Here is a 12,851-nt window from a genome sequence, read left to right as displayed (position 1 = left end):
AAATAAAGATTGTGGGACCTGGCCATTAGGCAGGACAAGTAGACAAGGGCAGAGGGAGCATGGCACACGAGTCAGAAGAAAGGACTTTCATTTGATGGTGGGGACTCTAGGAGAGAAACGGAACTTGGTGGTAGACATAAATAGAAAAAATTGTTCTATAAGGTAGGTTGTAAGATAGGGGCATAGGACAGCAAGGATTTTTAGCCCTAAAGGCTACACACTCTCCTACTAGTAAATGCAGAGTTCAGAGTTCAGAGTTCACTCACTAGAGAGTGAGAAGCTCTCTTCTAGAATACATGAAATATACAGACATTGCTCAGGCAGGTATGAGAAAGGCCCACCCTGAGAGACACAGTTGCATAACCAGAGTCTGAACAGGAGAGGACAGGAAGCACCAGTCACCACTTTTGAAAAGACTGAGAGTAGGAGAGAGACTATAAAGTGTGGTTAGCACTGCTGGTTACTGACCTGGAAATAGCAAGTACGACAGGGTCAGAGCTTGGAGTTTCTATGGCTACAAATATGAGCAGTGCATTATAGTCATGGGGGTGGCTCGTCCGTAAGAAAAAGTTTAGTTGTACCCTAAACTATGACATAGGAAAGCGTAGATTCTTTGCATTCTGGGAAACAGCCATATACCTACTGTGGGCTTTGGCAGAAGTAGTGTCTTACTCGTCAAACCCAGTCTAAGAATGAAGCAAGACAGTGTGGACGAAAGAACGAGAGCACACTGCCCTTATTAGGGAACGTGTACTGTCGTGGGACATACAAACAGCAAATGTGCTACCCGTGTTCTGATGGATACCTGAGGGTAGATCAGCCCAGAGCAAACAATGGAGCTGATCATGAGACTGGAGCAAAACAGAGTCCTTCCATTTGTTGGCAGGGACTCTAGGTGAGAAACAGGATTTGATGGTAGAGATAAACGGAAAGCATCTTTTAGAAGGTGGACTGTACACAGGAACACAAGACATACAGAATTTTTAGCCCAAAAGGCAACATATTCTCCCACTAGTCAATGCAGAGTTCAGAGGAACTGAATGCAAGAATATAAGGAAAACCTCACTCAACTGCTCCTTCAGACTCCTGAGTCCGCTACTGGATTGGGGGGTTGGGGGGACAAAAGCACGTTGCTAGCACACACAGTAAAAGACAAATTGCTTTAATAGCCTGCAATCAACACAGGTCATCTTAAAATGCATTAACTCATGACATAATAGAGATGAGAGTTAGCATTTGACCACATCTGGTTCTGAAGTCAGATCTTATAAGGAAGATGGGCTCCTCTGTATGCTTACAGCAGTACTCGAAGTAGTATGGGTGGCCTCTATCTTTGAGACTACACCTCTTGCTTACAGTCATTGGAAATGAATTCGTGTGGCAGTTGTAAATACATTGCTATGTACTGGGCTACCTGCTGACCATGGCCGAAAACCACAGTATGTAAAATTTGTGTTGGGGCGAGCCACGTGTACAACTTATTCAGAGAAAATCATGCCAGGGAAATCCCAGCATGCTAGTCAAATAAAGGGTCTACAGCTTATGACTATAGAGAACTGAACTGAAACTAGAGAAAGTAAGGGAGTCAACTTGAAATTTTATCATAGCAGCTAATGAAAGCCAGACTTAAATAATTTTTAATGACAAAATATCTTCTTGTCGGGACATTCTCAACAGAAACAGTCACTGCTAATATCATTACTACATACCTATTAAATTCATAATATTTGCCCATACTTCATTTCAGTATTAAAATTACAACCAGGAAAGGGTTCTGAAGGCCTCACTGACCACTGCAGCCATGTGTTTTAGACAGCTGTCAAAGCTTAAAGACCACTGAGTACCAGGTCTCTTGGGGGTAGGGGAGGAAGGCTTTATAGAAAGGGGAGTATTTAAGCTCAATCATAACCAGAAGAGGGTTACCAAGCCGGCAAAAGGGGGCAGAAACAATGCAGATGAGGACAGGGCCAGTGTTGAGAGGCATGTCAGTGAGTCACCAGTGGACAACTAAACACCGCATGGGGTCTGGGGTCTGAAATGGAGCCAGCAATAGCCACATGCCATTAGTGGAAAATTTACTGTGAAACTCAAAAACAAAAACAAAAACAAACATGAAAAAACAAACCAACCCCAACAACAACAGCCAAAACCTTTCCGTTAACAATATTTTATCAATTAGATAGGTTTACTATTAATGTGCCACTGTTAATATAAATGGTTATAATGTAAGGGGACTTGGGTGAAGAACATATGGATATATTACAGCTCTTCTGTGAGTCTAAAACAACTGCTAAAAAAGACAAGTGTATGTGTCGTAGTATGCTTGGACCATGGGGTTTTTCAACATGAACAGCCCAGAGATCTTAAATAAGAAGAACTCAGCAGCTAGGCAGAGTTGAATGCGACTGCAATGATCTGCTACTTGAGAGGTTGAGGCCAGAAGTCTGCATTCAGGGGCCAGCCTGAGGCAACTTAGCAAGACCCTTTCCTAAGGGAACAGGAAAAGGCTCCTGGTGTAGCTCACTGCTATAGCGCCCTCATCACTCCCCCACTCCCCAGGGTCTGTAGCCTTTGGCTACTCAGGAGCAATGTGGTGGAAGCTCATGTGAAAGGTGAACGGCAGTGTCTTGAACCACTGACTGGACTGAGCAGTGGGGACAGTGGGCGACGCCCTGTTTCTATATGAGATGGGAACAGAAGAGGAAACCTGTGCCTATTAAAGAAAGAAGGAAAGGCTGAAGCATGTTTCATTCTGAATGGATGGTTGCTAGACCTGGAGACGGCTATGCAGGGGAAGAGAGAGCACATGAAGAAGTCCTGGGAGCAGGAAGAAGAATTAGCTTTGAAGAGAAGGCATCTTGCCTCATCCCTGAGACAGGAGGCAGAAAGAAAGAGAGGGGTGCATTTAGGGGTTCAGGTCATGTGTCAGGGAGGAGCTTCTGTTTTCTCCAGTAGGCTGAAAGGAATCCTGGAGCCAGGCGACAGCAGGCCCTCACCAGCGAGAGGAGTATTTTGGAGAAAACTGCATACATGCTTAACTAGTACATTTTATTCTGTATTTCATTCTATGAGTATTCTCAATATCTGTGAAGTTCCGGCTTTCTGCATTTTTATGTCGATGCCTGCACCAGCAGACTTTGTTCTACCTTTTTTTTTTCTTTTAGAGAATTGTGACTTAGAAGCAAAAGTCGTTATAACAAAGCACAGATAAAAATTTTAAAAAGTAATGTTTAATTTAATAAACGTTCCTCTGAGGATACATAAGGATTCATAAAATGGTACACATCAGTGGTACTTATAGAACTATTTCTAAGGTACGTTTAATCCCATCAACAACCATAAAAAGGATTTTGAGAATAATACCCCAACCCGATTTATGCAAATAAATTAAGATGAAAAGTAAGACATTTAAAAAGCATGTTTTAGGGTTAAGGAGCTCAGTGGTTCAGAACTTGCTTTATATGTGTCTAACTTGTAAGGAATATATTTTATCTCCAATATCAGAATATATGCAAATATTACATATACATATATGTACATATATGTATGTGTTTATGTGTGTGTATGTATAGAGTGTGTCTATGCAAAATGTGACATAGAAGACAGACAATTAGAAATAATACTTACAGAAAGACAATTTTTTAAACACTATGTGACCACGGTGACCTTGAACTCAGAGATACGCCCGCATCTGCCTTCTGAGTGCTGGGATTAAAGGAGTATACCACCATGCCTGGGCTCCACCTTTATTTGGAAGGGTGCCAATTTTAGTTATTTTCCCTTTTTCTAAAGCTAGAAGACATGCAGGGAGTGACTGAGCCCTGCTTTGACTGCCCATCATCAACAGGAATCACTGGTACCTTATGCACGATGAGCTCGTGTGTGCCGTCTGGGAGAGTCCTTCCATCCTCTTGCATCAAGGGTACGAAAGAGAAACCGAACAACTTCTTCTCTCCTTTCTCCTTTGCTGTAAAGGAGGGTAGCGACTTGCTTATTGAAAGTACACAACTGACATCTTAACACAAGAAGCACAGCATCAAAAACTATAGCCCCGTGCCCCGCACGTGCCTGGCCCTTTTGTCGTAGACACCTTTCTGAACACTATACTCACGCTTCCTAAAGTGTAGGTTCCATTCTCTGCCCAGTTGTTTTCACAGAACTCGATGCCTGAAATTATGTTCTAGACATTGTCTGGACTGCTTTTTGACCCCATCTCTTCCCCAGCCCCTCAGCACTAGCCTCCACTAGGGGCAGGATTCTCACCTGTCAGTTTGTTTTCAAACAGTATCTGGGATGTAGGAGCATCTCGCCAAATGTTTAAAGGAGGAAAGAATGGATGTGAGGAGCAAAGCTTTGTCTATAGGCCTCTGAAAGGGAGCTTTCAAGCTCTGCCTCAGTGTGTGTGGGGTCGGGGGGACTTCAAATTGTAAGCTGCCATTTACTGTGGGCTGACTAGTGCTCTGCAAGTCGAAGGTGAGGTGGAGACTTTTCAGACGCCAGACATCTAATTAAGGTCAACCTTGATGCAGAGAATTCTGGGCGTCATTTGTAGGAATGGAAATGGAGATCAAGGATGTTAAGCAGCTGGCTCCAGAACTTTCCAGCCATCATGGTCCTCCTAGCAAGCTGCTTTTCTCCCCAAACAGAGCAAGTGTTTAAGGCTTTCAGTGCAAGTTCACTCTCCCCTGGTATGGGCATATGTGAGTGAGTAGTCACTGAGGCCCCAGGCAGGAGCCTGTGATAGCGGAAATGTGGTTCTTTCCATCATAAGTGTGGCAGTGGATCATCATCCTTGATGAGAACAGCTCAGCTTTGGGGCCCAGTGAGACCTGAGCTGAGAAGTTAGACGTCCAGAGAATCTTGACCATCACTCAAGGGCTTTAGCTGTGCGCTCTTTGCTAACAAATTCCCCGACCACTTGATGGAGGGGGCCTGGGGCTCCTACTAAGAGGACATCTGGGATGTGTGAACTCACTAAGTGTACTTCAAAGGAAGAAGACTTCTTTTCCAATTGATTAATACCCAGTCTAGGGAGAAGGTAGAAAGAGACTGACATTTCTAAAGTGATCAAAGTTACAGCAGAAGTGTCCAGAACGAGGTGTTCTACACAACAGTGCAGAAACTCTTGATCCATGAGACTTGTTCAGAAATAATTCTTGAATTTTATTCAGCTGTCTTTTAGTTGGTAATATTCAATTAAAATCAAAGAGAAGCGAGATTCTAGAGCAAGTACAATTAATAAAGACATGAAACAAAGCCAACAGGCTTTGCAAATGTGTCACAAAATAAGACATTAATGTTGAAGACCACGGCCACTGTCCTAGGCTATCAGTGAGTTGATGACTTTTGCAGACATCTGCACAGTACGATAGCCCTTTGCTATCTAAATACATTAAGTTCACGCACTGTTCCTCCTAGGTACTTCTCCATTCCCCTAACCACATTTCTCATTTTTCCAGCCCTACCCCGTGGAAACCACTGAGCATTTTATTGGCTCCCTGGTTTTGCCTATTTTAAACAGCTGCACAGCAGAAGTTACACCGCACGAGGCCTCTTCAGATTGCTTTGTTCACTGTGGTATTCACTTAAGGTTCTTTCATGTACTCACACAGATTGATGGCCCATTTATTTTTACCTTTGAAGTCAAAGTAGGATTATATAATATTCCTCCTTCCCATCCTTACCCATTGACCCTCCCCCAGACTTGGTATTGGAAAACCATCTGGGGGCTCTCCCCTCGGGAAGACTGTTTCTCCTGCTCTCAGCATTCCTTAGTTGTCTATAATTCTTCATCTAGGGTTGGGGCCCCATGAGATTTCCTTCTCCCATGTTAGCATATCTATTAGTGTGATAAAGACATTTAGCACTGAGAGCTCCAAAGTCTCTCAGTCTCTGCACACTGTCCACTTGGGGATTTCTTTGCTAAGCACAAGCCACTGTGAAGAGAAGCGTCAGAAACTGGTTAAACAATACTCAGCCGAGTCCCAGCCTTGTGTGGCTGCTTTGGATCACTGGTAGAGAGGTTCTGTGGGTGGGTAAAGCCACGAAGGACTGGAGATGGGCTAGAAGCCAGGGGTGAAAGGGGCTACCAGGAAGAACTAGGAAGTCCTATTTCTTTTAAACTAGGATCACACTGGACCTATAGATTCAGTTAGGACATCTTGACAAGACTGAGTTGTTCTACCGTCAGACATGATTCCATTGCAGAAGTGTTTGTCTCTATTCATTGTGTTTTCCTTCCTTCTCTCCTCACTCTTAAACTCACCACAAATCCACCCAAGCTGATTTTCAGGTCCCGTGATTTCTATGATCTTAAATCAGATATTAATTCTTCATCTTACGTATCACTAGCAGCTGACATATAATCTGACCAGTTCTTTCATGGAAACTCTGCTTTTCTTTAGCCTACTGCATTCCTTGATTGCCCTTCAACCTTCTGGTGAGTTCTTAATGTCTTTGGGCAGCTTTTCATTTCCCCAGCTGTAAATGTGCCCTAGGCCTTCATTCTTGGACTCACTACTCAGGCATTTCACACAGTCTCTTGACTTTAAAATTATTGAAATGGATGTTGTGCTGGAGATCGACTACACTGGATCACACCAGCTGGAAACAGGCATCTTTGCCTAAGTCAACATTCCATAAAGTCATGCCAGTGCTTAAAAGTTGGAACAATAATAGCATGGAAATCATCAAGTGTCAGAGATCAGAGCTAGCCCTGCTCCTAGTACTGGTTATTAAATATTCACAGAGACCACTAACCCACTTGCAAGTTTCCAACTCAGACTTTGGGATGTGTAGTGGATGTCAAATATCTAAGATGGAAAGTTGGTTTCTGCCATCCACTCCCAAACAGATGGTCCCTGGTGTCTTCCCACTTGGCTAAACGAACATTTCATTCTTAGGATCAGACACCAGGGTCATCCTTGATGTTTCCCCTTCTTCTACATCTAATCCATGAGCGATCTATAGAAACAAATCAAAGTGCCATCACCTTACTCTCATTTTATTTCACGAGCTGCAAAGACACTCCCCCTCCGCCTCCCCCCGAGCAGTCTTCCTATTCCCAACTGACCCATCTGTGGTCTGTTATCTACACAGCAGCTTCCCTCAAAATCGGACCTCATCCTTAAACAAAATCCACAGGCCTCACCAGGACACAAACGCCAATATAAGGCCTGGCCCCCTTGCCACAGCTCCAGTCTCTAAATATTCTTTGAAAATTCCAAGCACGTCTCAACCCCAAGTCCTCTTTATCTGATCTTCTTGCCTGGGGTTTTCTTTCCTGCGATAGATCATGGCTCAGCCTGCTATTCAATTCTTTTAGTTTCTTCTTCTTGTCACATCTCCTCATCAGAGCTCTCGTTCCTGGCTGCTCCGTGTAAAACAGCAGCATAGTAGTATCATTGCTTTCCAGCCCTCCCCATCTTTGTGGCTGTATTTATTCTTCACTTTCTGTACACGGCAGCCAGTATGCAGTGAGCATGTTCCAAGACTCCTAGTGGCTGTCTGAACTACAGAGAGTATTAAACCCTATAAATTGATCCCGTTTCCCTATACATATGGATCCCTGGCAATCTTCATAAATTAGCACAGATAGTAAGAACAGAGACACAGATATTTTCAATTTCCACATGTGATTTTCTTTTCCTTACTAAGTTGAGAATTTCCACCTTTCTTTTCGCATAGAAGTAACTTGTCGCTTCTTTTTGACATATATGAGAACTAGTATCACTGTCCTTGCACTTGGGGCCCGTCAGTGAGTACAGTAAAGGTCAACTGAACACAGGGACTGTGACATCTCAGTAGCTGCCGGGACACAGGGAGGATATATGGGCAAAGAAACAATTCTCAAGTCGCACAGAGTGGGGCTACGTAGATGTCTCCAAGCTATTAAAATGGGATATAATCTAAAACTTTGGAATAGTTTATTCTGGAATTTTCTAATTAGCATTTGATCAGAAGACACTGAAAGTGCAGGAGACAAGCGTGCGAGAAGGGGTGACCCCAGTCTTACGTATTTACTGTTCATCGGTCTGCCCTCCCTCTCCAAGGAAATGCTCTGTAAGAGAAGGAACTTCGCTGTGCTCTGGGATGTGGGTCTAGCACCCAGTAAAGTGGTTGGCACACAGTAGGTGTTCAATTTTATGATTAAATAAGTCATGCTTTATGAATGAGTAATATTACACAGGAATATTTGATACTAGGCGCTTACATTTGGTGGGGTTACGGGGATTATTTGTCCTTTTCCCCGTGGCTAGTTCTTCTGAATTAAAACAGCAGCAGCAGCAGAGAAACAAAACTGTGAACGATGTTTTAGGTACAAGGCTGAGAGTGCGGAAGCCAAACAGACTTTACTGAGACACACCCTTTGCTCTGCTCTCTGCTGTGCACTGCAGCGTTTTCTGAATACTCCTTTGCCTTTCTTACGTTCACTTTCTCCTTCCTCTCCCTCTACCTTTTTCTTATTTTTGGAACTAAAGCCAATGACAGCTCCAAGTAAGAGGAAAGCCTGGCAGATAGAACAGCACGGCAGTGTCACCCCAAGTCCACAAGTACCCCTCATGTCATTTCCCCGGGACTCCCCTGGGGAATTTAGAAAGTAAGAATTGCACCCCATCTCCCTGTAGTATTTTTGTTTTGTTTTGGTTTATCGAGACAGGGTCTCTCTGTGGACCTCTGGCTGTTCTAGAACTAGCTCTGTAGATCAGGCTAGCCCATTCATGGATATCTTCCTGCCTCTGCCTCCTGAGTGCTGGTGTTAAAGGCATGCACCGCCACCACCACCTGGCTCTCTTGCAGATTTAAACACCCCCATAAATCCAATTTAAAGACACTACTTGGCCAACTCTGAATAAAAAATATGCCATATCTCTGATGACAGGCACAGTCCCTCCACCTGAAGTTCTGGTAAAGTGCATATTGCACCTCTGATAATGTGATACTTCTCTGTCTCTTGCTTGATATTCTTCTCCCAAAGCAAGAGTCTCTAGAAGCTTGCCAGTCACTCCTCTGGTGAGTGCCTGCGTGTCAGAGGCACAGAAGTGTCAGGAGTCTAGAGCTGGAGGAGGCAGAAAACTCACTTGAAAAGGTAGTGAAGAGAGCAAGCGGATTGAAGTAAAACTGAAGATGGGACTAATAATGCCCACAAGGACAACTTTATTTCCGTCTTGAGCTGCTTAAATCTGTAAAATGAGATAATTATTTATCTCATTTAAGCATCATCTAGACCTGCGCAGTGATGCACACACACCGAAATCCGCACAAACTCAAGCTTCACTGATGTTTTCCTAGTAGCTTCCCATGCCCAGAAAATGCCAAGGGGGCTTCCCAGAGCTGAGTCAGCTTCCTGGCAATACCAGAAGATCAGGATTGCCCAAGCCCACCAGAAAAGCGTAGTTTTTCCAATGCTGTGTCTCCCCCTTCTGTTCACATATTCTAGGTTGTAAGCAATGAGCCACCAAATTATAGAGAATCCCTGGGCTTCCGGTGTTTTCTTTCATGACTTTCTGCTGCTTTCAAAGCTCCTCCTGGAGTCAGTCCCCTCACTTCAGGGTTCCCACTGTTTGCCTTCTTCCCTCCTTTGTCACCTTTTCTATAGATCTGCCCACAGTAAGTACAGGGCCCACCCCAAACCCGCAAAGCTGCTGGGTCCACGCCCACACTTACTGGAACAATGCCGGAACTCAAAGCGGATGTGGGAGCCCCTGAATTTATCCACAGGAATAGGAAGCTTCAGCAGCTCCGACCACCTGGGACTGTTGTTGTGATAAAGCACAAAGGAGTGGTACTCACTAGCCAGTGGCTCTCCAGAACCAAAGGAGATAAAATCCTAATAAAGAAACACACAGGTTAGAGTCAGCTTCATTTAGGCTCCTCCACGACAGGCAGAGCATTCGCTGCCATTGCCTGCACGCAAACATCATTCCAAGGGACATTGCCTCTTTTCTGTGTTGTTTCTATATTTGCTCTACCTAGGGAGGAGACCAGTTCGAGTCTGAACCTCCACAGCCTACTACGGCAAGTGTGGGGTGGGCTGTAAGAATTCAACTCCTGGAAACCACATTCCCAGCCCACCCAGGAGGCTCTTTTAATGGTCCAGGGGTAACTGAGAAGGCCCTGTACAACCTTTAGAACTGTGGTTCTCAACATGTGGGTCCCAGGGCCCCTTCACAGGGGTTGGTTAAGACCATCAGAAAACACAGATAATTATATTACGATCTAACAATGAAACTAATTTTATGGTTGGGGGGGTCACCAAAATATGAGGAATTGTATTAAAGAGTCACAGCATTAGGAAGGTTGAGAATCAGTGCTTTAGAAGAACAGGCAAATATACTGTGAAACAGTTGTGTTCAGAGGAAATACTTCTTCCAGAAGAAGGTCTGTTATTGCTTCCCCAAGTGACAAGTAGTACCAATGTCTACTTTGGCTTAAAAAAATTATAAAACTAAACATGGTAAGCTTTTTCTTGTTGTTGTTGCTTGTTTGTTTTTTGAGACAGGGTTTCTCTGTGTAGCCTTGGCTGTCCTGGAGCTCAATCTGTATTCCAAGCTGGCCTCGTACCCAGAGATCTGCCTGTTTTTGTCTCCCAAGTGCTGGGATTAAAGGCTTGAGCCAGCAAGGCCAATATTTTTGTTTGTTTGTTGTTTTATTTTTTATTTGTTTTTGTTGTTGTTTTGTCTTTTCCCCAATTGCAAGAACAAAAAGTTAGAAAAAATTAAATGATATTAAAATACTGTATTTATGGAATGAGTGGTGAAATAAAATTATTATTATACATAGTCAGCAACATGTAAACACCGTTTGGCTTTCTAATTTCTTTTCTGTAAAGGATCTTAATGAGCTTTTAAGTTGATATATATATATATATATATATATATATATATATATATATATATATGTATATATATATATATGTGTGTGTGTGTGTGTGTGTGTGTGTGTGTGTGTGCTCTGTTTACATACATGTACTCCTGCATGGTAGGAGAGCATCAGATGGTTGTGAGCCACCATGTGGGTGCTGGGAATTGAACTCAGGACCTCTGAGTGCTTTTAACCACTGAGCCATCTCTCTGGCCCCTTAATGAACTTGTAAAAAAGAAAATAAAAGGCCTATACAGAGTTAGAAAAACACTGCAACTGAGAAATTAAATGGTCCCAGGCAGAGATGAAGCCAAGGCAATGGTTGTAATACCAGTGGCTATCCAGAATGAACATACCTTTAAGGGCTGACCATTACTGTCTACTATGAACATTGTGACTTCCACATTTCTGGCCACACTCTTGCCGCCTTTCTCAAACTCTCCCCTTTCTACGGTGATATATAAATCATTCCTCATTTCACCTGTTGAAGAATGAAAGCAAGGGCATGTTACATATATTAGGACATGCAATACTCTGTCAAGAGAAACTTTAGTTTATAAAAACACGTGGTTATTGTTACATTATACATATAAAAGTCTCAAGGCATTCACACTTAAAAAATGGTCTCTACCCTCACTGCCTGTAAACACTGGAGGAGGACACAGGTGGGGCTCTGTGACTCTGGTGCTGCCCTGCATGCAGCAATGGGCACTCAGGAGACAAACGAGGTGGCTGAGGAAGCTGTCTCACCTTTTCCCAATATTTCCTTCATTTCATTTATGAGGTGTGACTAAAAATGACAGCCTAGTGGTGATAGCTCTCAGAAACCTGTATTATCATTTTATAGTCACATAGCTCCTTAGCGGGAAGAAGGACATAAACGGAATGCAATGGCAGGCAAAGAGAACAGTTACAACAGAAATCTTTTCCAAGACTTGTGGACAGAATGACCTCACTGCTGGAAGTGTCCAGATTATTGATTTGTGAACAGATGGGGAATAACTCAGCCACACAAACTCAGCGTATTACTTCACACCATGCATAATATACCATCCTGTAAAACAAACGAGAAAGAGCCTAGATTCAAACCTTGTCAAGATACACAAAAATCACCTGTATTTTTACCTTAGTGGTTTATACAACTTTGGCTTTTTTTAAAATAATATTACCCCAGGAAACAAAAACTGAAGCCAACTAGAAAACTTAGAAGAAAAGGACTGGGAATAAGTCAGTAGGCAAATTGCCAGTACTGGAGAGTGATGGGCAGGGCCGGCACCTCGGCTTATGTAACAGAACTTTCAAACATTGGACAAGTCAAAGTAATATTATTTTTAATTAAAACAAACAAACAAATTTTCTATAAGGAAGCAAATCACCAGAAGGAAAAATAATCACACACACACATATATCTGCAGCTGGGAGTTTTGTAAAATTTCCTGGTTAAAGCTGCCCAGTTCTCCAATACTAGGGAGTAGGCAAAACATCCAGTTTCCTTCTTCCACAAAGACAATTGCCTATGGTGGTCCCCATGCTGACAAGGACACAGACAGGCATAAAACAGAGGAACTGTGTAAGGTCTAAGAAGCATGAAACCTTAACTTCCCTTTAAAAGAGTACATAAAGCACACATTAATGGAATAGTTGATTGAGAGGTCTCGTGAATTCCACAATTCTCACACAGCTCATAAAAATCAACTTCAGAAAACAATGAACTTACACATAATGGAGAGAAGTAACGTATTTCAACACATTTAAATCTATATATAGCCAGGTGTGGTGGCACATAACTTTAATCAGAGCACTTGGGTCCATAGAAGCAGGTGGATCTCTACGAGTTTAAGACTGGCCTGGTTCTACATAGCAAGTTCTAAGCCAGCTAAGGCTATGTAGTAGGATTATGTTGTTAACCCCTTCTCACAAAATTAGTTTTTTTTCAAAGTTTTAATTGCTTCCACACACTTCAATTTCTAGATAGGGGATCAAAAATT

The 12,851-nt window shown here is 42.9% G+C and overlaps 1 protein-coding gene across 7 annotated transcripts in view; it reads right to left on the bottom strand.

Moving 5' to 3' along the window:
* Positions 1-12,851, bottom strand: part of Dock4 (dedicator of cytokinesis 4) — a 396,334-nt gene that overhangs the window by 125,077 nt on the left and 258,406 nt on the right. For all 7 annotated transcript variants that reach the window (XM_087554065.1, XM_087554063.1, XM_087554067.1 and 4 more), the window contains 3 exon segments: positions 11,220-11,344; positions 9,667-9,829; positions 3,861-3,967 (listed from right to left, as the gene is read on the bottom strand). In XM_087554065.1, the coding sequence (XP_087410191.1) occupies positions 3,861-3,967; positions 9,667-9,829; positions 11,220-11,344 (395 nt within the window).

Source organism: Rattus norvegicus, chromosome 6, assembly GCF_021556685.1.
Source record: "Rattus norvegicus strain SHRSP/BbbUtx chromosome 6, alternate assembly SHRSP_T2T, whole genome shotgun sequence".
In the NCBI taxonomy this organism is placed as follows: Eukaryota; Metazoa; Chordata; class Mammalia; order Rodentia; family Muridae; genus Rattus; species Rattus norvegicus.
The sequence above is the reverse complement of the archived record's forward strand: the minus strand, read 5'-3'. Positions and strand labels throughout refer to the sequence as shown.